The sequence below is a fragment of the Aythya fuligula genome, chromosome 3, assembly GCF_009819795.1.
Source record: "Aythya fuligula isolate bAytFul2 chromosome 3, bAytFul2.pri, whole genome shotgun sequence".
In the NCBI taxonomy this organism is placed as follows: Eukaryota; Metazoa; Chordata; class Aves; order Anseriformes; family Anatidae; genus Aythya; species Aythya fuligula.
Genome location: NC_045561.1, coordinates 49,809,466 through 49,833,531, shown reverse-complemented (window position 1 = coordinate 49,833,531; position 24,066 = coordinate 49,809,466). Strand labels below are relative to the sequence as shown.

General features: G+C 35.1%; 1 protein-coding gene across 1 annotated transcript in view; it reads right to left on the bottom strand.

Moving 5' to 3' along the window:
• The window catches only part of ADGB (androglobin), a 118,152-nt gene that overhangs the window by 35,289 nt on the left and 58,797 nt on the right, over positions 1-24,066 (bottom strand). Inside the window, 9 exon segments of the mRNA XM_032183873.1 lie at positions 1,548-1,641; positions 5,047-5,181; positions 8,535-8,673; positions 10,698-10,865; positions 14,336-14,450; positions 16,690-16,831; positions 17,905-18,004; positions 19,670-19,733; positions 21,944-22,112. Coding sequence (XP_032039764.1) covers positions 1,548-1,641; positions 5,047-5,181; positions 8,535-8,673; positions 10,698-10,865; positions 14,336-14,450; positions 16,690-16,831; positions 17,905-18,004; positions 19,670-19,733; positions 21,944-22,112 — 1,126 coding nt within the window.

Genomic DNA, 24,066 nt, shown 5'->3' with positions numbered 1-24,066 from the left:
AACTGAAATTACACAAACTGTCCTCACAACCATTTTTTTAGTAATGATCACAGTCAACCTTGACATTTAATTAAGGTAAGCCACAGACTGGATCCAACTATTGCCAGAAGTAGTTTAAAGGATGCTTTGAAATCTTAGTCCACAAAGTTTTGCAAAGGTTCCTTCTGCTACTGATAAACACCACGCTTGAGCAGAAAAAGCATCTTGGAACCTCAGATTTGTGAACTCCTTGAAAATTACAGTATGGACAAATATAGTGAGCTTTTCACCAGAATTGTGGGATGTATAATGACAAACAGATGGTAACTCTAGCTTAATCTTGTTTTAGACCAGGTGTTTGTATTCTAAAATGGTACCGCTTCAGCCCTGTGGTATGTCTGGGGTTGGAGTATGGGGGAAACTTTTACCCTAACACTGAACTCCTGAAATTCATGCACGTAACTTTACTGGACAAGGTGCTATATTACTATCGTAAATTCAGTTCAGATCAGTTTTTAAAATATATATTATTATTATCATTCGAAATTATATATAAAGTCATAGCAACATGATTTTAACAGTCAAATACATCCCCTAAGACAACGCCTGAGAATCAGTCCCATATGTTTGAAAAATCTGAAGACAGATTAACAGCTGCATCTTATCTTTGGTTATTTAGAGATGCTGCCATTCTAACACTGAGGTCTACAACTGCAGCCTTATTCCAAATGTTAAAGTCCTGATCCCACCTACATGCCAAGGTTATAACAGGACACAGTTATCCTAATTAGAAAGACTAAAAGGTGAAATAAAGATATACCCCATGTGAGTGTTCCTCAAATTGCTGAGTTATATGAAGTGAGGATTTGTATTCACAGCCAGTAATTATTGCTAGTTTTCACTCCTCAACCTTAGCAGAGCTGGTCTACTGCTGGATTGGTCATGTGAACACTTGCACAGATATTTTTTAAGGACTTTGTGAAAATATGTGATCCCCAAAGGCAGTCATGCTTGAAAATGATTTAAGGAACACTGCTGAAATTGGTGCAGCTATCTTTGCAAAAGCTGTTATTAAATACCAGGGAACACAAACACTTTCTTTCAAGCAAGTGTTGCAAACAGATACCCCAATGATATAAATTATGCTAGAATTAAATAGCCTTTCTAATGTCAGTCATGATTCCTTAAAACGAATCAGAAGCATGAATCAAAAGGTTTCTTTAAATCATCTGGATAGATGTTTAATCAAAGAATCAGCATCAGATTTATATGTATGAAACAGCCTACAGGATATTAATTTAAAAAAAAATAGTACAGAAGAATACAGACAATATTCTAGTTCAAGCTGTAGGAAAAAAAACATCTAGTAACATCCTTACCTAATGATTAGAAGTGATATAGTTTTATTCAAGTAAATAAAGCGCATAGAATAAAGCAGAGCATGTTCTTCATGGAAAGTGTCTCATCCTTTTCAACAGAGTTTAGTACATTTATTTTGTGAAACAGCAATTTATGGCAATTCTACAGAACTGGCAGCAACAAAATAGTTGAATTTATAACTTCATTACCTTAACAGTATTACAGCACATTGTTCAAAATTTAGCTCAATTGCAGTCCACAATTTTTGCAAGGTTTCTTTGACAATAGTGTTTTCTTTAGTACCTACAAATAATGAAATAAGTTAGAAAAATGTACAAAGCACCTACATTTTTATTGTTTTTAATATACACCTGCCAAATACACATGAGAAACCTTACTTCCACAAATTAATTTCCTTACAAATCATTAGGATCTTATTTGGAATTTTACAGAGGTTTCACAGAGCTGATAACTACTTTTTCCTTTGATAGAGGAAAACTCCTTTCTCATCACCTTTGTACTTTTCAGTACTCCTGCAACATCAAAAATGATGTGACTAATATTTTCTGATTTACAGACCTTTACAATAACACATTGCATTGATATGAGATGATCTCTGTCCTCAGAGAACACACTGTCCTCAGAGAACACACTGATAGAACAACTATCAGTAGCAATTATAATACTAAGAGGCAGGTGCCTAGGCAATCTGTGAAGCTAAAAAGAAGAGAATTAAACAGCTCTAGGGGATAATTCACCCCACCCATGCCTGATACCTCCCAGATGACAGTCTGTGTTTCCATCAGAGGATGTCTACTTCCATCTGCAGAATGAAGATGAAGACTAGCAACTGTTTTATACCTCTAACATTTAACTTTCCAAGACTAAATTTATGTGAAATCCTCCTTTATTGCATAAACAATTAATGGCAAAATAAACAACAACAACAAAAAAAAAAACAGTAAGAGGATGGGGAAAAAGTTACACTTTACCACAATGACAAGTAAGAGAAAAAAAATAGATAATGGCAAAAAGGAGAAGAATAGTATGATTTAAAAAAAAAAAAATCCAAACAGCAAAGCACTGTAAAGAAAATACCTCAATTAAATGTAGCAGTGTAGAGGTTAATCAGAGGAAGCTAAGACATTATAGAAAATTACAGAAAGGAGTCGAGGTACTCATATACAGAGTTTGATAAAACTCTAGAATCTGAATCATCAAAAGGGCGGATTCCAGGCTCTGGGATTTGTAGGAGTTAATACAAGTGAAAGCTTACAAGAACACCTAATTTACAAATGGCACTTTTTATAAATTAATAGGACACTAGACTACTTAGAGGAAAAGCTTTAGTAAGACTGGGTGCAGGTGATAATTTGGGAGAAAGGCAGCACTAGATTTACAGATGAGGAGTTGAAAGTTTGAAAGATAACTCGAGTAGATCAACAGGTGCAGGTAAATATGCGAGAGAAAGAACCCTAGCAATGATGCTAGGTCAGGAAGGAATTTCTAGCAGATGGTACTTAGTAAAAGGTGACCATGTATCTCACAGCAGAGCGGTTTTCTTTGTCAAGATCCTCAGGCATTCATATACTGTGAGGCTAGAAGGTATCTTTATGATCTGACTTTCCATATAACAGCCTAGTTAACACAGAATCACAGAATTTCCTAGGTTGGAAGAGACCTCAAGGTCATCGAGTCCAACCTCCAACCTAACGCTAACAGCCCTCCACTAAACCATATCCCTAAGCTCTACATCTAAACGTCTTTTGAAGACGTTAAATTCTGTTTCATCACATGTAAAGAATTACGTCTTTTTTGAATTGGATGTGTATTTTTGATTTTACAGTTTTCAGTGATGAAAACCCAATAAAACTCTTGTTTTATTCTGGTAAATACCTTATACTTTTTAAAACAAGTACCTCTTTTTCTAGTTTGAATGTGTCTGGATTCAACTTGTAATCTTTGAATCTCAGACTAAAGACCTCATTAACCCTTCAGATCTCACACTAAAGACCTGTTTGCTTGATCCTTTTCTCATGTGGATACTTACAGATTATAATGATGTAATTCTTAATCTTCCATTTTGTCGAATTCAAAACTAACAGTATACAAGTATAAGACCCTTCTTTAATCAGATCCTTACAACTCTACCCAGATCCGGTCAACTGTCTTTCTTCTTGGACTGCAGACACTGCAGCTGGACACAGTAGTCAAGCTAAGATGATAGAATTGCTGACTAAGAAATGTAGCATAAGTCTTCAACTGCTATGTAAGGTACCTCTATTTACATACCTAAGAATGAAGCATAGCATCGGCATAACATCTTTTGAACACAGGATCAGCCTTTGATGCTGTGTTCTGCTGATTATCTATTACGTTCCTCAGGTGTTTGTATGGACTTGTTGGGAGAGGAATTGTATTTACTCACTATCAGTCTCTCCTACACATTGCCCACAGGACACTGAAATGTAGGTAATGTGACTCACAAAAAAGTTTCCAGCAGAACTGTAACAGCCTGTCATAAACTGGGTATCTGACTAGGTTTTTTAATGATGATCTCCAACTTCAAATAGAATGAAAATACAGAGTTATGGCCTTAGAAAGACTAAATTTAGATTTGTTAGGCTATGAATGCTCCAAATACTTCATCAATATCATAATGCTATTTGAAATGGTTATGCCAGAATTTATAGAATTATACATGATACAGGATTAGTAAGAGTTTTTCATTATGTTCTCTGAACTGCAATGGTCATGGTTTGTGGAGGTCCTCTTGAAGAGAGCTTTTCTGCCTCCCCTAAGCGTGTTCTGAATTCAAATCTATGAAAAACAAACCATAATGATCCTCAGAAATATACAAATAAAGTATTTCAGGCCAATGCTTAGCTGAAATTATGTAAGATCTTTCTCTCTCTCCATCTCTAATCACCTTTTCTCACTTTTTCACTTGTACACTCAAACCACATTTTCCTACTCCCTTTATCAGAACATTTCTTTAACCCAGTTTAAAATCATTGGAAATACTGAGCTCTGCCAATGACATTTAGATTTCTTAAAGCCTAAGTTCAAATTGTTATTTGCTATACACATTAAAATAAACAAACCAACAAAAGACCAAGAAAATAAAACACAAATACATATGAATGAAAAGAAACTCTCCAAATGTATTACTTTCTTAATTTCCTTAGAATTCTCTCATCACAGGTGTCCACACATATTTTCTTGTAATTTCTACTGTATGTGATGATTTCTACTGTATGAGACCATCACAAATTTCTACTGTATGTCTCATCACAAATCAACATGACAATGTTAAAATATAGTTTAGATAAACACAGACAAACCTACTTGTTGCAATGATGTAAAAGAAGGACACATATGAATGCTTAAAAACTTTACTTGCTTTTGCAGAAAATAAGCATTTAACCCAGCTCTAAGCGAAAACTATCTTAAAGTAGATTCTACTTTAATACTTATGGAAATCAACGACAGGTGTCTTACATTACTTTTTAGAATCAAATGTGCTAAGTGGTTAGGTGGAACACTCTTCATAGTTTTATATGAGATTAGTAATTGAACTATAATGTTCTACTGTATTTTGGTTCACTTTAACTAGGTATAATTAGGAACAAAATCTTTACAGTAAATATTTGAACAAGATGAAGCATGAAACATTTTTTTTAAAAAAGGTAATTTTAAAGGACACACCTGTTTTTCTGCTATTCAGTACTTTCCTCACATAAGCCCCCCTCCAAATGGCTTGGAGTTTAAGAGCCGCTGCTTCTTCTTCAAAAGTGGGAATTCTTTTCTGCCAGATACCAGGGGAATTAACTTCAGAACTCTCTGAAGTAAGGGTAAGAAAATGAGCAACATCATTAAAGCTGGAAGTCCTGTAGCTGCTTGCTATGAAGTGAAAAAATAAACAAATGATTTGAGAGCTATATTAGAGAAACATGGTGGTTTATGCATAAAACTTCCATATATGACATAAATATGGCTCCTAAAATTTTCCTCCTATAATGACAAAAATAGACACCATATACTGTGTAATTACAAAGTTAACATGCAGCTACTATGATACTGCCAAATACCAAATCATCAAATCCTTACTTCTTTTTACAGACAGCTATTTCAGTGTATTGTTAAAAACCAAATCTTTTAATATAATTTCAAAATAGCCTTCCAAACATATGCCAATAGAATTTGATGCATCAAAACCTGAATCTGCATATAGCTTAAAAGAGCCTCATAACATTTTAAGTGCTTCTATCTCTCAATCTGATCGTTTTATGAAGTAATAATTTAAACACTAACATTATTCAATATATTATATTCAGCCTTTCCTAAGGAGCTGTAGAATAAGGGTAGGATCTATGATAAACTGGGAGTTCATTTATCTGACTGTTAATTTGTGTAGCAGTTTTTGAGTGGAACTGACATCAGTAGGATCTGAAAAATTACTGATTAACCCTGTGAAGGAATCCTTGCCTAGAATTAGCATTCTGGAAGCCATCAGTACCAGGATTTAGGGAGAGGGTATGGGGAGCAACACTACAAGGAATCAGTGCCAGGAGGCCAGTTTGGAACTGCAACCATATGCAGTGAGGAGGGTGAGACAGCGAGAGGGGAAGGAAACTGTGCTCCAAAATGAAATACCAACAAACAAAAAGGAGGAGAGAGTGCTGCTTGAAATGTAGGACAAACTAGCTTAAGAAAAGATATTGCTGTCATCAACAAGATCACACATTTCAATCTAATCTCTTGTATCAAACATTGATAAAATTGATTACTTCCAACCATCAATCCTCATTATTGTCTTATTTCCGAACCCCAGAAAACTTCTTTAATATCAAGTGACTCTGAAACACTCTGTGTAGTGGTGCTACAATACCACTTCAACAAAGTACGGATCAGAACTCAACAAGATTCATGGTACAGCCACTTTTATAAGATGTATGTGCATGTTCTGTGCATGTAAGCACAGAATAATATAGACTGGAGGGGACCATTGGAGGCCATCTGGTCTAATCTGTGAGGCTAAAGAATATATGGATATACAGTCAATTAAACGTTGATTTGTTTCTAAATATACAAATACAGTAACTTGGTTGCAGTGTCATGCACAGAAATGACAAAACCTCACTACCTATTCACATAAACTGTCAAAAGTTACACCAAGTCAGGATGAAAACTGGAAACACTGATTGTCACCTGTGCTTTGCTACCATCTACCTATTTTTCCCCCACCATTTGGCTTGCTTTATGCTTTTTCAAATGTAGCTGTCTCCATTTAGTATTCTGGGATGGAGCCTGAACAAAAGCATGTGCTTACTCTAATGCAATCTTTATTAAGCAGGGCAAAATATATACATCCGAAGGTAAATAAAGGCAAAGGGAAACAATTCACTTTCCAACCTTTTGTGATTTAGGTCTGGAAAAGCAAAAAAAAAAAATAATAAGAAGATAAATTTTACACTGTAGGAAAGCAAACAAAAATTTTATTTGTCACACATTTCTTCCACTTTTTATGATTTAGGTGGGGAATCAAAACAAACAAACAAAAATAATCTGCCCCACTGTACCTTATAATTCAGTAACATGTATGAGGTCTTTGTTATATGAAAATTTCATATATTGTAGCTGTATTGATTATTCAAATCTAATGTAAAAATGCCTTCTTGTTTATTGTTGACAAGTACTTAAGGTTGGATTTTTTTTGGAATACAGAAATTAGTTGCACAATCATAGAAATTGTTGAAAAATGTGACATGTTGTCGACTCCAAGTATTGTTACAAATGTCAATAGACAGGCCCTTATAACTTTTACTCTTGTCTTAGAATATAAATCTGAAAAACACATTGAGTTATGTAGTCATTCTGTCCGATTCTTCATCTTTTATATATCAAAAACAATAACCTTCAGATTTGGAGGAAAATCCCCATTAAAGCATCAACAAATATAGGTGCTTTCTCAAAATTTATTAAATTATTTTGTTAGTAAAGATATTCGTGTAAATTTTAGTGATTTTTTTTTATACTGACTTTCCAACATAAAATGACTAATGAAAGGAAAGTTATAACCTGTTTTGTTGACCAAGAGCAAAGACTTCATATTGTAAGTTTATAACTGCAGAAGGGGAAGCTAAGTAACCCTGAAAGAATGGTCTTTAAATGGTGAAAATGCATCTTCATGCCAGTTTTTCAGATTAATTCTTTTTGTCTTGATATGAAGCCATAAACATAAAGCTTACATTAATAAAATAAATATTAATAGATTAAAAAGTTACACATATAGTAAGATAAGTCTATGGAATAGAAAAAAGCCATGTATCTGGTTGCCAGGTGAACTTAATTCTAACTCCTTATGCCTCCAGCCTGCATACAAAATGAGGAAAAGAACCTGCAATGAGAGAATTATTCTGGGAAGGGGAACCAGCAAAGCCTGTGCACCTTATTGCCCCATTCAGTGTCACCAAACTTCCTGTCACATTCCCTATAATATCATGATCCCTCCCACAGTACCTTCAGATAGCTAACATACCCTAATCACAGGCTGGAGATGAGGTGGATGGTGCTGTAGCTAGTTCCCACACTACACGTGTGACTAGCCAGAATACTATCCAGCAAACACAATGATTTGACAACTAATCAAGGATTCAAACTAACTAAACTAACAACTAACTAAGGTTTTTTTTTTTTAAAAAAAGGGGGGGGGGGGGGGGGGGGGGGGGGGGGGGTAAGGGGAGGAAGGAAAGGGGGAGAGAGAGCTGGTAATCAATCCACCATCAAGAAATAGAACTTTCAGTAAAGGTAGTTACTTGAGCCTTCCCTTGCTCTCATTTCTTGTACACTGTAGCTATTTAAACTCATTTCAAGTGATAATTTGAAAAAGATCCAAGATCTGCAGTATACCAGGTAAAATAAAGTATCTGTAAGTGCTCTTTAATACCAACAAATGCAAATCAAAGAAGACAAAGAGTGATTTTATAAATTAATAAAACATAAACATACTTAACAAAGACAAGGTTTAGTTCTATTATCAGATCTGTCAGAAATCTTGGGCATCTCATAGGAAGCAAACCATTTCTCATTCTTAATGAACCAGGAGAGAAAACACAAGATTAATGAAGAGTTAATTCCCTCCAAAATAAGAATGGCATATATGTTCAAAGTGATTAACAATACTGGTCCAGTACCTGAAGACACACTGTCATCCTCAAAAATCTCAGTGTCTTTAAAATCCAAAGTGAAGGATCTGAAGGCAAATTTATATCTGTAAGGAACCTTCTTGCCCAACACATACTTAATCAAATACCAAAATGCACTATTGAAAACCTAAAATCAAAAAGAAGAAAAACATTTATCAGAGAATTATTCATTTTTAAAAGCTGATCTATATAGCTTCTCATTAAAGTTGCAAAAACTGTTTCTTTTTCATTACATGTTTAACTTCCTCTCATACAGTAACTGAAAATTAGTCCTCACTTGTGGGACTACAGTGCTTCATGACAGCAATCAAGAGCAAACCTGTTTCATACCTGACTTTTTAAGTACAGGACAGAATGTAAAGCATGTTTTTATCATCCCAAAATAGTTTATCGTTTTATGTAAAGTGAGCTGATTGCCTCAGACCAGAGGATGTCAGAACACACAATTGCTGTCATAATAGATGGCATTCTTATTATAAGTTTTAGAACAGAGACAAACTGAATGGGCATACTTGAATTAATCGATGGTGCCACTATCAAAAGTAAGAATATACTGATGGATGAAAGGGGAAAATTTGCTGTCTTATTTATAGGACTAAAGTGATATTTTTATTCTCAACACCCTGATGCTGTTTAACAAGCAGAAATCCAGTCCCTTTTTCCATCCCTAGCTAGATTAGAAAATTTTAAGTGTATTTTTCAGAGCTTGTCTCTCAATTTGAATTAAAGAACAGAGCAATAACTCAATGGAAAAAATATTTATCTGATTATTTTTCTCTTTCATTGTCCTTATTTCCAAATTGTTCTGCTTTCTGGAAACATTTTATCTCCAGTTATGTATAGTAATGTTAATAAAAACTTCTTTTGAAAAAATTAACACTGGCAAAGAGAGAAACTACTTTAATACGTGTTTATATTCAGAATCATTTTTCATTGTTTACATTAAAGATTGATTATTTCCATATTTTCATTCATGAATCACTGTTGGCTAATTCAGTGCCTCTCATTTATTTTATGTTTTGTTGTTGTTTCTTTTTCTTATTCCTTTACAAATATATACACTGCTTTTGTGAGGGGAGAAGAGAGATGCCTCCTGAATCGTTCTTCAAGTCCCTAAGTTTTACACATTTCATAGTAGTAAATAGTAAATACATTTAAAATTTGTATTTTCTATTTCAGAGAGGACTTTTTGGACTTGGGAGAGAGTCCAGTGCAATGCATTGTCCAAATGCAAGTTCAAATGCAGAGAGTCTATGTTAGAGGTGGCATGAAAATTGGCTCTTTCATAAGAGATGCACCTGGAACTGTTTATAGTTCTCCTGTTTTGCTGATTTTGAGCCTGGTATCAAGCCTTTACATCAAAAAAAAAAAAAAAAAAAAAAAAAGACTTAGTTGTTTATTGTTTTAATATCATCAATTTTAAGAATATAGTGCCCTTTCTTCTATTCAGTTTTCTAAAATAAACGATCTAAACTGTGTGAACTTTCCAGTACTTTGATGATTAGCATACCTTCTTATATCACGTTTTTGTTGCACTTTCTTCATAATATTGAAAAGTTACAGTACAGAGGTCTACACAAAAAGTGTAACTTTTTTATCATGTATACAAAGACCACTGAATTCATCACATACACACAGCATAAAAGTGAAATAAGAATGTGGCAGTTTCAAAACAACACAAAATAAACTTGGAAATACCATGCCTGAAACAAAAATTCATTATTGTCTACAGTAACATATGCTGTATCAATGTTTTCCTGTACCACCAACATTAGACACAGAAAGGAACCATGCTGGATTTTTTTTTTTTTTTTCCATTTCAGGTGGTGTTTTTTAAATCTAAACTTAAGTCATAAAATTAAATTGCTGATATTTCGTACCCCTAAGAGTGCCTAATGAAACTGACAAAACGGGAGGCTAAAATTTAGAGCACATAGCACACATATTAAAATGTGTTCATATTAAGAGAAGATAATTATGGTACACCATTGCAAGTTTCTATGCATTCACTTAATAATGAATGCCACATTTCAAACTAAGGTAATGTCCTTTTTAAACATATAATTATTGGTTTGAAGTAGACAACAATGTTAAGCCATTATCTGACTTCTGTAGCCTTTAGACACATCTTCATTAAAATTGTTTGTTCACCTTGAAGTGTTCTTCAGCCATTCCAGTACCATGGAGGCCAGGAGGACAGTGAGCTAGCTTCAACTCCTTCAAGGCTTCAGAAAGTTCAGGCTTATTGCTGAAATTATTTATCACATTACCTATAGCTTTCAGAATAGCTGTAGCTTGTTCTATAAATCTGAAGCTCTCCTGGGGAAAGAGCAGAAAATCAACCATTGTTAGCAAGATTGTTCTAAGATTTTCTTTTGTTTCATTTGTAGGCTGTGATACAAAGACTTTTTTTCTGTGTTGAAGTATTAAAATTTTTTTAAATCAACTGATTGTTATTAATTTTATAAACCATTAAATCAATTATGTATTAAAAATTTAAATTTAATCAAAATTAAAAACATGCAAAATTTCACTGAGTTTAGCTATTGAAATGCAAATATTATAACAGGTAGCATAATGCATATCTATTATGGATTTTATTTTTCCTATATCTTTAGTTCTAGAAAATTTATTCAAAAATAAGAGGCACATATAAACTTTCTATTGCAGTGTTAAGATGACTGCTGTCATCTGAAATGCACAGCATCTTTTCTATTATAAAAGGGTACAGATGAGTATTTGTGTCTTCCTAAAATAGTCCAAATATATGCTGCCTAAGCCATCATTAATCTTCATCAAGATTTCTGTGCAAATATGTGGACACTCTCCTTCTAATGATACTCTGAAGTAAAGGGAATAGTTTAGCCAAAAGTCATTTTTTAATGCCGCAGCTTCTCACACTTAAACTTTGCTACAATAAGCATTGCAAATTTACCTAACTTGTTTTAACATCTAATTATTAGGACCCTGATTCACAGAATCACAGAATGGTTGAGGTTGAGGACCTCCAGAGATCATCTAGTCCAACAACACCCCTGCTCAAGCAGGGTCTCACCTAGAGCATGTTACACAGGATTGCATCCAGGCGAATTCTGAATATCTCCAAAGGAAACCTTACAAACTCTCTGGGCAGCCTGTTCCAGTACTCTGTCACGCAAACTGTAAATAAGTTCTTCCTCATATGGCAATAAAACCTCCTGTGGTTCAGTTTATACCCATTATCCCTTGTCCTATCACTGGTCACCACTGGGAAGAGTTCAGTCCCATCCTCTTTACATTGTCCCGTCAGCTATTTATAGAGGTCGATATGTTCCCCTCTCAGTCTCCTCTTCTTTAGGCGAAGTAGGCCCAACTTGCTTAGGCTTTCCTCGTAAGACAGATGTTCCAATCCCTTAATCATCTTTGTGGCTCTATGCTGGTCCCTCTCTAGAAGTTTTATGTCCGTCTTGTACTGGGATGCTCAAAACTGCACACAATACTCCAGGTGTGGCTTCACCAGGGCAAAGTAGAGGGGGAGGATCATCTCTCTCGACCTGATATCCACAGTCCTCCTGATGCAGGCTAGGATCGCATTGGCCTTCTTGGCCACAAGGGCATACTGCTGGCTCATGGTTAACTTGCTGTCCACCACAACCCTCATGTCCCTTACTGCAGAGTTGCTCTCCAGCAGGTCAGCCCTCAACCTGTACTGGTGCCTGGGGCTGTTCCTCCCCAGGTGCAGCACCTTGCACTTGCCCTTGTAGAACCTCATGAGGTTCCTCTCCACCCAACTCTCTCTCAAGCCTGTCCAGGTCCCTCTGAATGGCCGCACAGGCTTCTGATATGTCAGCCACTCCGCCAAGCTTTGTATAATCAGCAAATTTGCTGAGGGTGCACTCTGTCCCTTCATCCAGGTCACTGATAAGTTGAATAGCACTGGACCCAGTAGTGACCCCTGGGGGACACCACTAGCCACAGGCCTCCAACTAGGCTCAGCACCATTGAGCACAAACCCTGAGCTCTGCCATCCAGCCAGTTCTCAATCCACCCCACTGTCCACTCATGGATCCCACACTTCCAGAGCTTGGCCAGGAGGATCTACATTGCTATATAAATTTGTTGTTATACTCATCTTTTAATTTTATTTCACTGCACAATTGAGCTCTAGAAGTTACACTCCCTCCCCATCTGTCCATGCCAAATATTTGGGCATAGCGCTTGCCAAAGAAATCTTGAAAATACAAATGTCAGTGATATCTGTCTGGAATGTATGCAACAAAGACCAAAAGCTGTAATAATTACTCTCTGTGGCCTCTTATCTCAGTAATGAAAAGTTGTTTGAATCAATTATTTATTTTTAGGGATAAAAGCTACTCTGGGAGTAATATGTGACAAAACAAATGGGACAAAACAAATTTTATTGATGCGACAAATTATTTTTACTAGACAGGTACGTTTGAATATGGAATGATACTCGTACATGTATTTTACCACTTGCCTCCAACAGAGAACTTATACACAACCTCTGATATATGTATGTCAGCTAGAGTATTTTGAGTATTCCATTCCACACTGCTGTTCGATGTGAACTACTGTCCTATCTGATGCTTGCTTCCACATTTATACCAGACAGCTGTTGCAAAATCCAACTCAGTACTTGTTATAAAACATATTTCTTATATCTTTTCATCCATTTCATACTGAATCATTGAATCACAGAATCACAGAATTTCTAGGTTGGAGGAGACCTCAAAATTATCGAGTCCAACCTCTGACCTAACGCTAACAGTCCCCACTAAACCATATCCCTAAGCTCTACATCTAAACGTCTTTTAAAGACTTCCAGGGATGGTGACTCCACCACTTCCCTGGGCAGCCTGTTCCAATGTCTAACAACCATTTCGGTAAAGAAGTTCTTCCTAACATCTAACCTAAAACTCCCCTGGCTCAACTTAAGCCCATTCCCCCTTGTCCTGTCACCAGGCACAACCTGGCCACCCCCACAACAGGCCAACCCCCACCTCTCTACAGCCTCCTTTAAGGTACCTGTAAAGAGCAATAAGGTCACCCCTGAGCCTCCTTTTCTCCAGGCTGAACAAGCCCAGCTCCCTCAGCCGCTCCTCGTAGGACTTGTTCTCCAGACCCCTCACCAGCTTCGTCGCCCTTCTCTGGACCCGCTCAAGCACCTCCATGTCCTTCTTGTAGCGAGGGGCCCAAAACTGAACACAGTACTCGAGGTGCGGCCTCACCAGAGCAGAGTACAGGACGACGATCACCTCCCTAGCCCTGCTGGCTACACTGTTTCTGATACAAGCCAGGATGCTGTTGGCCTTCTTGGCCACCTGAGCACACTGCTGGCTCATATTCAGCCCACTATCCACCATCACTCCCAGGTCCTTCTCTGCCTGGCAGCTCTCCAAACATTCCTCTCCCAGCCTGTAGTTCTGCTTGGGGTTATTGCGCCCCAGGTGCAGGACCCGGCACTTGGCCTTGTTGAACTTCATGCAATTGACCTCAGCCCATCGGTGCAGCCTATCCAGATCCTCCTGCAGAGCTTTCCTACCCTCGAGCAGATCAACACACGTGCATAGCTTGGTGTCATCTGCAAACTTACTGAGGGTGCACTCAATGCCCTCGTCCAGATCATTGATGAAGATATTAAAGAGGACCGGCCCCAGCACCGAGAGGACTGGCCCCAGCACCAAGAAACATAATAACAAAATGAAGATCCAACAGTACTTCACTTTAAAACTAAATAACAGTCAGAAACAGCTTTAGCATGATGTTTGACTGGTTCTTGCTATGCATACCTTTTCTAGACTTGGAATCACAGCATCCTCTTCTCCAAAAACACATGGCACCATGCTACAGAGATGAATATGGTACCCTATGGGAGAACTTACTGTGAATAGCAGTATGTGTCGCCTACATTAAAGAAAAAGAAAAAAAAAAGTTTTGTTTTAAAGTCATAGTAAATCTTACATTTTTCCTTTCATACAAACATTTGGCAAAAATGAAATCCTTTCCTAATTTTTTCTAGTTCTTCAAATCCTGTATTTCTAATTTATTACTTTGCAACAACTTCCAGGTATAGGCTGTAGGTAAAATAAGAAAAGTCACTATTTTGTTTGTTTATTAATTAGATTTTACTCCTGTTTCTATATCAAAATACATGATTTCAATATTTATTCAATATGAATAAATTCAATATTTATTCAAGATAAATGTTCTGGTCATAAAAATAACTTAGACCATAATTTCCATGTTTGCAACAGTAAAAAAACAGAAAAAAATAACAGATGTTTGGTAGATAAACTTTTCAGATTGGTGTCTTTGTGTAGCAACTGTGGGCCAAACCATCCAACCATTATCTACTCAGGTGGCAAAACACAAAAATTCAGTATGTTATTGGCTTATGCCTATCTCATTCTTGTGTAGCTCACGACAGTTTCCAATCACAAGTCAAAATATTTCCAACTATGGTTATACAACACTGGGGTCTCAAGCTCCTCTCTCCAGTGAGTAGTTTCCTACAGTCCCTCTGAAATACGTGAGAAATCTACTGCCATTAAATAGCGAAGTTTCATGGTCTTATATCATTGTCAGAATGGCATTTAGCTCAGTAGGCTTGTAAAAGCTGCAACTTTGTTTTAAACAGAGATATAGCAGTGAGAATAAAAAAGGAGAGTTATATTGCTAAACACGTCCCAAAGATTTTATTAAATTGTGTCTTGTTTGGAGTGAAATGTGAGGTGCCCCCTGGCAACCAAGAGGCAGAGGGAAGAATCTGCCTTCCAGGCTGAGCAAGTCATTTTTCATTAGGAGTGAAATGGGGGAGTGGTCAGTAAGCCCATTTCTTTCCCACACCTGCTGTAAATTAAGGTTTACTGAAAGCCTGAATAGAGGAGAGAGAATCAAAAGTGGGATGATTAACTTTTAGAATTGCCTGTATCTCTAGTAACTTTGAAGTTTGCAGGTGCAAGAAGAAGAACTTATTTTGGCTTCATTAGAGGACAGGGGTATGCAAATTTGGAAACTACGCCTAGGAAATGCGTGTGCCAAAGAACTAACCTACAATCAGAATAGTACATGTATCTTTTCTATATTAATCCACATCCAGACAATTAGCAGGCTCTATTAAATATCTAATTTTAATATCAACATGCTAGCATTGTGTGTTTTTTTCTCTGTGCTTATTTATTTATTTGTTTTTGTTGTTTTAAGGGATTTAAAATATATGACACATATTTGATATATACTCAATCAATGCTCTAAAGTACGTTTTGTTGTACTCTAAGTATGTAGCATGATACTGATTTATATTTTAAGAAAGATAAACTATCTTAAGAGTGCAGGAAAAAAAAGCAAGCTGAAAGTTCAGATCATTACTTTCCAAATACATTTTGTGTCATCTTTTTGATGTGTTTTTGGTGTGTCTCTATTTTTGGAAATGAAAAAGGCCTCAATGAATTAGTCAGCAACCTCCTGCTTAGGGCAAGATACAGTGATGTCATCTTTCACTGCAAAGATTTTCAGAAACTAACAAATATCAAAGGCTTTTGCCTTTCATCTATTTATTTTAATAATCAGGCAATGCTTTATACTACATATATGGAATTACATACAAAGATAAATAAATTACATTAAGCAGTAGTAATACAGTTTTGAAATAACTTTAGAATGTGAGGTAAGCTATGCAAGGCTTCTTGGATGCCCTCAGAATTTCTTCTTTCATGGTTCATAAATCCTATTTCTATGAACCTTCTGCATTATTCTTTCACAGTTCCACTAAAAATCCTAATTTTTTTTTTTTTTTGGCATTTTGATAAATATCTCAAAATCATTCTAGTTAGAAATAATGTTAAGTAAAAATTGTATTCTAGTTCAAAATATTTTTGTATTAAAACATATAAACTAATAAACAGGATTTGTCTTGCTAAGTACTATTAAACAAGAGCAAAAAGTTCAAAATCTTTATAAGGGCTTGGTTAATTATTTTAAATTCCTAGTAATTTTGCAGTCTTACCAAATCTTAGCTATCAAACAGTTTGATATTTCAAAAACTTACATTTTAGGAAATAAAACCTTAGTTACTATGTAAAGTAAAAAATCGTCTCAATCTCTAGGCACAAAGAAGCCTTCAGAAATGAAGGCTCATACATACCCAACAGGAAGATTTAACACAGTAGCTTTAGTTGCATATGTATGCATCTTCAGAACAAGCTCCCCAGGAGCTGCACATTTCCAAGAGAAATGTTCAACCATCAGTGTTGCCTTTGAAGTACTAGGAGCCTCTTTTTTAGTAGCTATGATAAGAGAGAAAACCAAACAGAAATACCAAAAACCAACCAAACAAAACACAATTAAGGGGAAGGCATAACAGTTAAAATTAATACAAATACATTTATGTGAATATAAATGACTGTGACCTTACAGTCATTGAGATCTGTATATAGGTTTTGATAATGAACAGAAACGATGTAGTCATTAAAAATATTCAGGTGATAAAGAATATGGCTAATTTGTACTGTTTACTAGAAAACCATGGCTAAAACAAGGCATTGAAACAATGTGTAAATTTGATATCTTCCAAGTCACTTAAAGATGCTCTAAAACTTCTTAAAAGTTTTAGAATGCATAATCTGTTATCTTGCAAAGGAAGTGAACACACATAGCTTATATTCCTACTATAGCTTAGTTATTTTAACAGGTTGATTAGGTTTTGGCATTGTTTTTGTTGTTGTTGTTTTGTTCTGGTTTTAAGATTTCTTTTGGTTATAGCTGCTGTACTCCTGAAGCACTAAAATTATGTTTATACCTGATGTTCAAATGTCTTTTTAACTTAAGCTGATCGTCATAATATTCATTAGCTTTACTATATGCTATTCTATGATTCCCATAGAATTCAAGCAATTTTTATTTAAACCATCCAAACTTTTGGATTTTGAAATAATCCACCTTTAAATGAGCTTACTGTGCATTGGTTTAAAAATCAGTTCAAAAATAATCTCGTCATATTACTAACTTTACTGCATTTTTATCAGCTAAGGCATAAAGTGGCTTTCAAGAATGAAAATTACTTAGATTTAAAAAAAAAAAAAAAAAAAAAAAAAAAAAGAAAAAGAAACACAAGGAAATCCATATCAGAAAGATATTGATGAAAAGTATGCATCAAAACATAATATACAGTAAAGGGATCCTTTCAAGAAAATATTCATTTTCAACATGAAGTAACAAGAAAACATTCCTTGGACTTTTAGTGTATTACCAAGAATCAACTTTACTATTTAATGCTAACCTATGTCAAAATACTCCATGACTAAGCTCAACTTCATAAACATATTAAACATTAACATACACTTTTCTGCATTGGCCTTACCTCCAATGTCCCAGCGTACTAATGCAGAGAAACTAACCAGTATTTCAATGGGATTCAGACTGTCCACAAGTAAATAATAGAGGACTCGATCATCAGTAGACTGTATAGAAAAAAGACATTTTCTTATCTTTCATTTTTTACTATCTTTCATTTTTATTGAATATGGCCTGCTCAGACTTATAAAAAGCATTAGATTTTGGATATTATGATCATAGATACGGTATGAAAACGAAATTAATCGTCCTTATGTCCTCCAAACAGCAGACATCATTCGAGCCCAGAGCCTCATGCTGCATGTATGAATGATATTGTTCAGGTAGGAGATAAAAGAAAATGTAAAAGCTTCTTGAATGAGAATTCATCTACTTTTACATGATTTTCTTTACATGTAGTACTTCAGTAGTTCCCTGTGACAAACAGCATTTAACAGAAGAAAAAAATGTTTGCTTTGTGTTGCAACTTCCTGACTCTAGTTAGATACAGTAAGCTTATAAGAAATAAGGGCTCTTTTAATTGGTAAACATAACTGATTCTGCCTCATTATGTATGGAGGCAGCATTTTGCATTCTCAACTTTAATACAAAATTCTTGTTCAAATATCAAAAACTGTAGAACGACTCTGCTGTTCCTTCCTAGATATTCTTCAAAATCTGAAGGTGAATAAGCTTCTTTGCTTCAGCACTCTTTTAATATGTCAGCTTTTTCCTGAAGACATATAAATAAGTTTTTGGTGTTTGCTCCTGGAATAAAATTCTGTTGGTTTTGTAGCATAATTTAAAGTGTTTTTTATAATGCTGATACAGAATTTGCCTAATAGTGTAAACACCTCATGCTTATCAATGTAAAAAATAGAATGATGTTATAGCAAAGGGTGATTAGATACGTTTTTAGCACACCACCACAGAAGGTTATATAGTCTGTATTTGATTACGGCTTGTGGAAGTATATTGTGTAATTTTTGATTAAAATTTGTTATGATTTGATTATAAATACAGAGAGGTGTAGAGGCACTACAATTATGAAGAACAATCTGTGTAGTTAACTTTCTCAGTACAGAATTTTACATTAAATTCATACCTGGAGTTTATATTTAACAAATTACTATGTAATTACACTACAGTTACAGCATGCAACTAGAGCTGGAACAGGATATTCAGACATGTTGAATAACATTCTGATAATATGAACTAATGGCAGGTTTAAAAGCCATCATTATTTCAGTGTAACAGAGGGTTAGTTCCACATCAGAACTTGATCATAGAACTTGGTATGTAAAGAGAAAATGGAGGGCTAATCTAACAGACCCCTGATTTGGGTACTAGAGGTGACAGATGAAGATGAATGAGAACTGAAGAGGAGATTCTGAAGCTGAATCATTATTGAAATTAATTTAGAAAAGTCTCTAAATAGCTACGAGGCAGACTTCTTTCAAGATAAAGGACGGACATAGATGTGTTTCACTCTAAAATATACTCTCACCACCAACTTTTATGATTTACTTATTCAATATGTCTTGAATTATTCTGCAATGGCAATCCACAACATTTTTTTCTCCTTGTCTTAAACACAACGAAATACTTCTGGGTATTTTCTAGCAAACATCATCATTATATTGACTATAATAATCCTAAGGTGTTATTATTTTTTCAGTAATAGCAGTTCTATGTGGTGTACCAATGAAATTTAGAAAATATATACTATTGAATTATGTAAAGTTTTCACAAAAATTTTTAAAAGTACGTACAAACTCAATATAGTCATATACCTTAAACTCTGTCTTCTGGTAATTGTAAGTATATGTGTGTGGCTTATGGAAAACATACAGGTTCCTAGGAAGAAAACAATACAAAACAAAAAGTGGGAAAATAATCTTAGCATAAATGACATATTTCAGGTAAATGTCTTTTTCATTGCATAAGATACTAATTTTACTTAGTAAATGCATTATAATCTTCCATAAATCACAGCTATTTCTCATAAATGATTCAGTATTTTTTGCTTCATAAAAGGACAGTACAATTCATCTCTGGAGAAAACAGCTGATAATAATTTATACTTTTGCTGTACTTATAAAGTGCAGTCCACTGGAGGTCAAACCACTAATTTGTCCTATTAATCTGTAATCTATGAATTGTAATAAACTAATAATTTCCATGCCTAATAATTACTGTAATGAAGTTTTCTATGAAGCATTTCACGGTAAGGTAGAACTCTTTTGTAAAGTTTATTAATACCTCTTTCAATTACCTGGTGACTACTTACTTTCAGAAACTTTATCATAATTCCTGATAAAAAAAAAAAAATAAAATAATACATATATATATTCTGATCTTGATTTAACCAAGGACAATATTTTGGCTTCAGTGTTAATTTAGGATGGATGACATTGAATGTGAAGTCCAATGTCTTATATAAAATAAATGTTTTGATTACTCAGATATTTTATTCATGATTTATTACTGAAATATCAATTCCTACAATGACCAGAGTTTTTCTGATTTCCCAAAGGTGATACAAACTCTGAAAATTCATCTTGTTTTGATGGTGTGGGAAATATAGACTAGTCAGATAAGGAAATGCTTTCAACAGAACTGACTGGTAAAAATTAAAATGATATGCACCTAAATTCTTCAAGTGATAAATTCTTCAAAAGTGAAGAATAAGTTAACTCATATGCACTTAGGACAGGAATGTAAGAAACTGACAAATGCTTGGTATTTCTTAATATTGCTGTAGTCTACAAAATGTCAACACTATTTTAACATTTGGCTAACAAGTTTAAGAATCCATATTTTACACTCTATGTCACACTGTTGGAAGGACTTCGAATTAAAAGAAAAAGTCTTTGCTTCCCCCCCCCTACCCCCCCCCCCCCGAAAGCTGTATCTCTCTGAGCCTGGGGTCCCTAAAATGAGTCAGACAAGCCTTAACAAGCTAGTTCCTGCAGTGCTGCTGGTATAAAAGTTATACCTTCTCCCTTATATACTCCCCCTGCATGTCTTATCTGCTCAAGAAAAACATTAATTTATGAAAATAAAAGCTTCACACAAAAAAATCCCAATTACAAACTAAAACGAAAAAAAATAAAAAAAAGAAGCGAGAGTTTTCTCTGAGAAAATTACTCCCGTCAGCAATGTGAGGTTGTCCAAAGGAGCTGTATTTTTCCAGGCTCCTTAAATACAGAGAACTGAAGTTAAAGGGATACGCCAGAAGGGAAGATGGGGACTGGAAGGTGGGGACCAAGAGAAGGTAGAAATGAAAAATGACAGCAAGAACAGCATGCAAGCAACGTGACAATTACAAATAGCAGAATGATTTTAAAGGACATCAGAAAAGGGTGTTTAATTTTAATATACAGATCAGGTTTGAAATATATATAAATACTAAGTAAACTACACAATTTTGAAAAGAAGAAATTTTAAAATTGGTGGGAGAATACAAAGTTTCTTTTCTGGAGTAAGTTCTGAAGTAGTGGGGAAAAAAAAAATCTTACCTAAGGGCTGATGTGCAACATAAATGTTGCACTTGTCTTGATCCCTCTTGTCTATGCTTTATATGCTACACATGCATAATGCCAAGTGCTAAGTGTGAGTAAAAATGTGACATTTAGAATTTTTTCTCTTTCAAATACGGAAGATTTCAACAACTTTTATTGCTTTAGAATTGTAACGTTCACAGACTGAGGCCAACCAGTGGCTGACGTGTCAGATTAGAGCATCCGAATTGCTTTGTGCTCCATGACCTACCATGTTCTACCCACATTACATACAGTGTGTAATACACTTCATGAAGCTGATGGCTGTGTTCTCTGCAGTACTCTGGAGGGCACACCCAAGACAGCCTGGGGTTGCACCTTCAGATTCACTGCCAATAGAGACAGTAAATCTGGTCTGAAGTCTTGGGACTACCCTAAAAGGAAGGATAGTTATACAAAAAAGATCTGTTGAGAATAAATAGGTTTTATATAGTCACATTTCACATTTTATCATTATTATACCATACATTTTAAGGAATACAACACAAAACCTCTGCTTCTTACTGGAAACAAACACAGAAGTCTTCAAAGCTAATCCAGGTTTCCTTGGAAACAGAAGTAATTTCTGACTTGATTTCTTCCTTTGATTTATCCTCTGTCTGGCTGTTCATATCAGTATCAGCTGTTTCTGACATTTGTTTTGCATCAGAACTAATATTTTCATGCAATTCTTCTGCAGAGATAAGAAGACACACAGATTCAATACACTAATAACATATACATCAAAGTAAAATTATATTTATTTTGAAAAATTATCCTGAAATTATTAGGGTATTTTCCATACATCTTAAGAGTTTAAAATAAAATAAGATAAAATAAATAAAGTAAAATAAAATAAAATAAAATAAAATACAAAGTTCAAAAGATGACTGAAACAATTCTGTATAGGTTCTTGTTGCCTCCATCTGAAATGAGCATGTAAGAAATATATAACAATTTGTCCAAAGCTTCTGTTCAGTGCAAAGCTGGTGTGGCAGTATGACATATTTTTTTTATAACCCCCAGAAGACAAAAAATATATGAGAGTGAGGACATAAAGACCTAGTTTTGCTGCTGGTACTTAGGTAGTACTCCTTTGATACTACACACACAAGTCTGTCTAACTACTTGTTAACAGAAGTTAATTTGAACAATATTACCTTTGTTTTCTTGTAGAAAAATCTGAACTATTGTCATATGTATACCAAAATATTAACACAGAATTGTCATGTAGAAACATTTTGTAATCATTTAATAACATTTTAATTTGCATTGAAAGATCACCTTTCTCTGCCTTTACTCTGTGAGATTCATCTGAATTGTTGTAGGACGTTTAGTCTTCTCCAAAAAGAAGTATTGAGGAGAGCTCAGAATAGCTGAGATTAATAGAAGAGTTCAAACATTAACAGCTATTAAATCAGAATGTTTCCTAAGGAAAAACATGAGGTAATATCCAAACAGGTTTTTACAAATCAGAAAGGTGATTAGAAAAATGCATAATTTATATTTAAATATGCTTTGTAATATTTCATGATCAGTGAAACATATAGCGATCTGCTGAATAATGAGTTTACCAGATATAAATGGCTCTAAATTATTTTTGCAATTATTTTTCAAGAATGAAAAGTAGTGTAATGTAAGGAGATGTCAGAAGATAAGATTTCTGAGGAGTGACCGAGGGGCTTGAGATTTAGTCTTGAGAAGTGGAGGTTGAGGGCAGACCTCATTGTTCTCTTTGACTATCTGAAAGGAGGATGCATTGAGGAGGGTGTCAGTCTCTTTTCTCAGGTGACAAGTGATAGGATACAAGGAAACAGCCTCAAGTTGTGCCAGGGGGGATTCAGATTGGATATTAGGAAGAGTTTCTTCCCAGAGAGGGTGGTGAAGCATTAAAACAGGCTACCCATGGAAGCACTGGAGTCCCCATTCCTGAAGGTATTTAAGAGATGTGGGAACATGACACTAAGGGACATGGTTTAGTGATGGGACTTAGTAGGTCAGCTTGATGGTTGGACTTGATGATATTAGAGGCCTTTTCCAACCTAGATGATTCTATGATTCTTTGAAATGTGCCAAAGACCTTTTTCTCTCCCTTACCATATGGAAAAACTTCTTGAAAGCTGTGAAACCTAGGCTTTTTCTTAGATATAAGTTAATACAGCTTTCAGGCCTCTAGTGAAATAATCACAGTGGCTTACAAATCTGCCTATCACAAAAAGGGGCACCAGAGATGAACTATGCCTTATGCCATTGCCATCTGCCATTACCATCATGCTATATGCCATTGCCAATGGCCTTATGCCATTGCCATCTTCCTACAGCTCGATGTTTCTCTTCATTTTGAACACCAGTGCTAGAATACTATCAATAGACTGTGTTCAGAATCTATTGGGTCAATAGATCTCTGATGGCTTCGAACAGAAGATAATGTTCCACCTTATTTAAAAGTCAATACATAAACCTTTCTGTTGATTATGCATGCAAACTGGGGCCAGAGGAAACCGTAGCCCTCCCAGTACAACTAAAGGAAAGCAAAAGCAGTGTCAACAAAATGGCTGAATTTTCCCCACTAGCAAAATATCATATGACATAAAAATGTCATATTTTATCCTTTTTTTATCCATGTATTCCAAAGAATATTCTGTTCA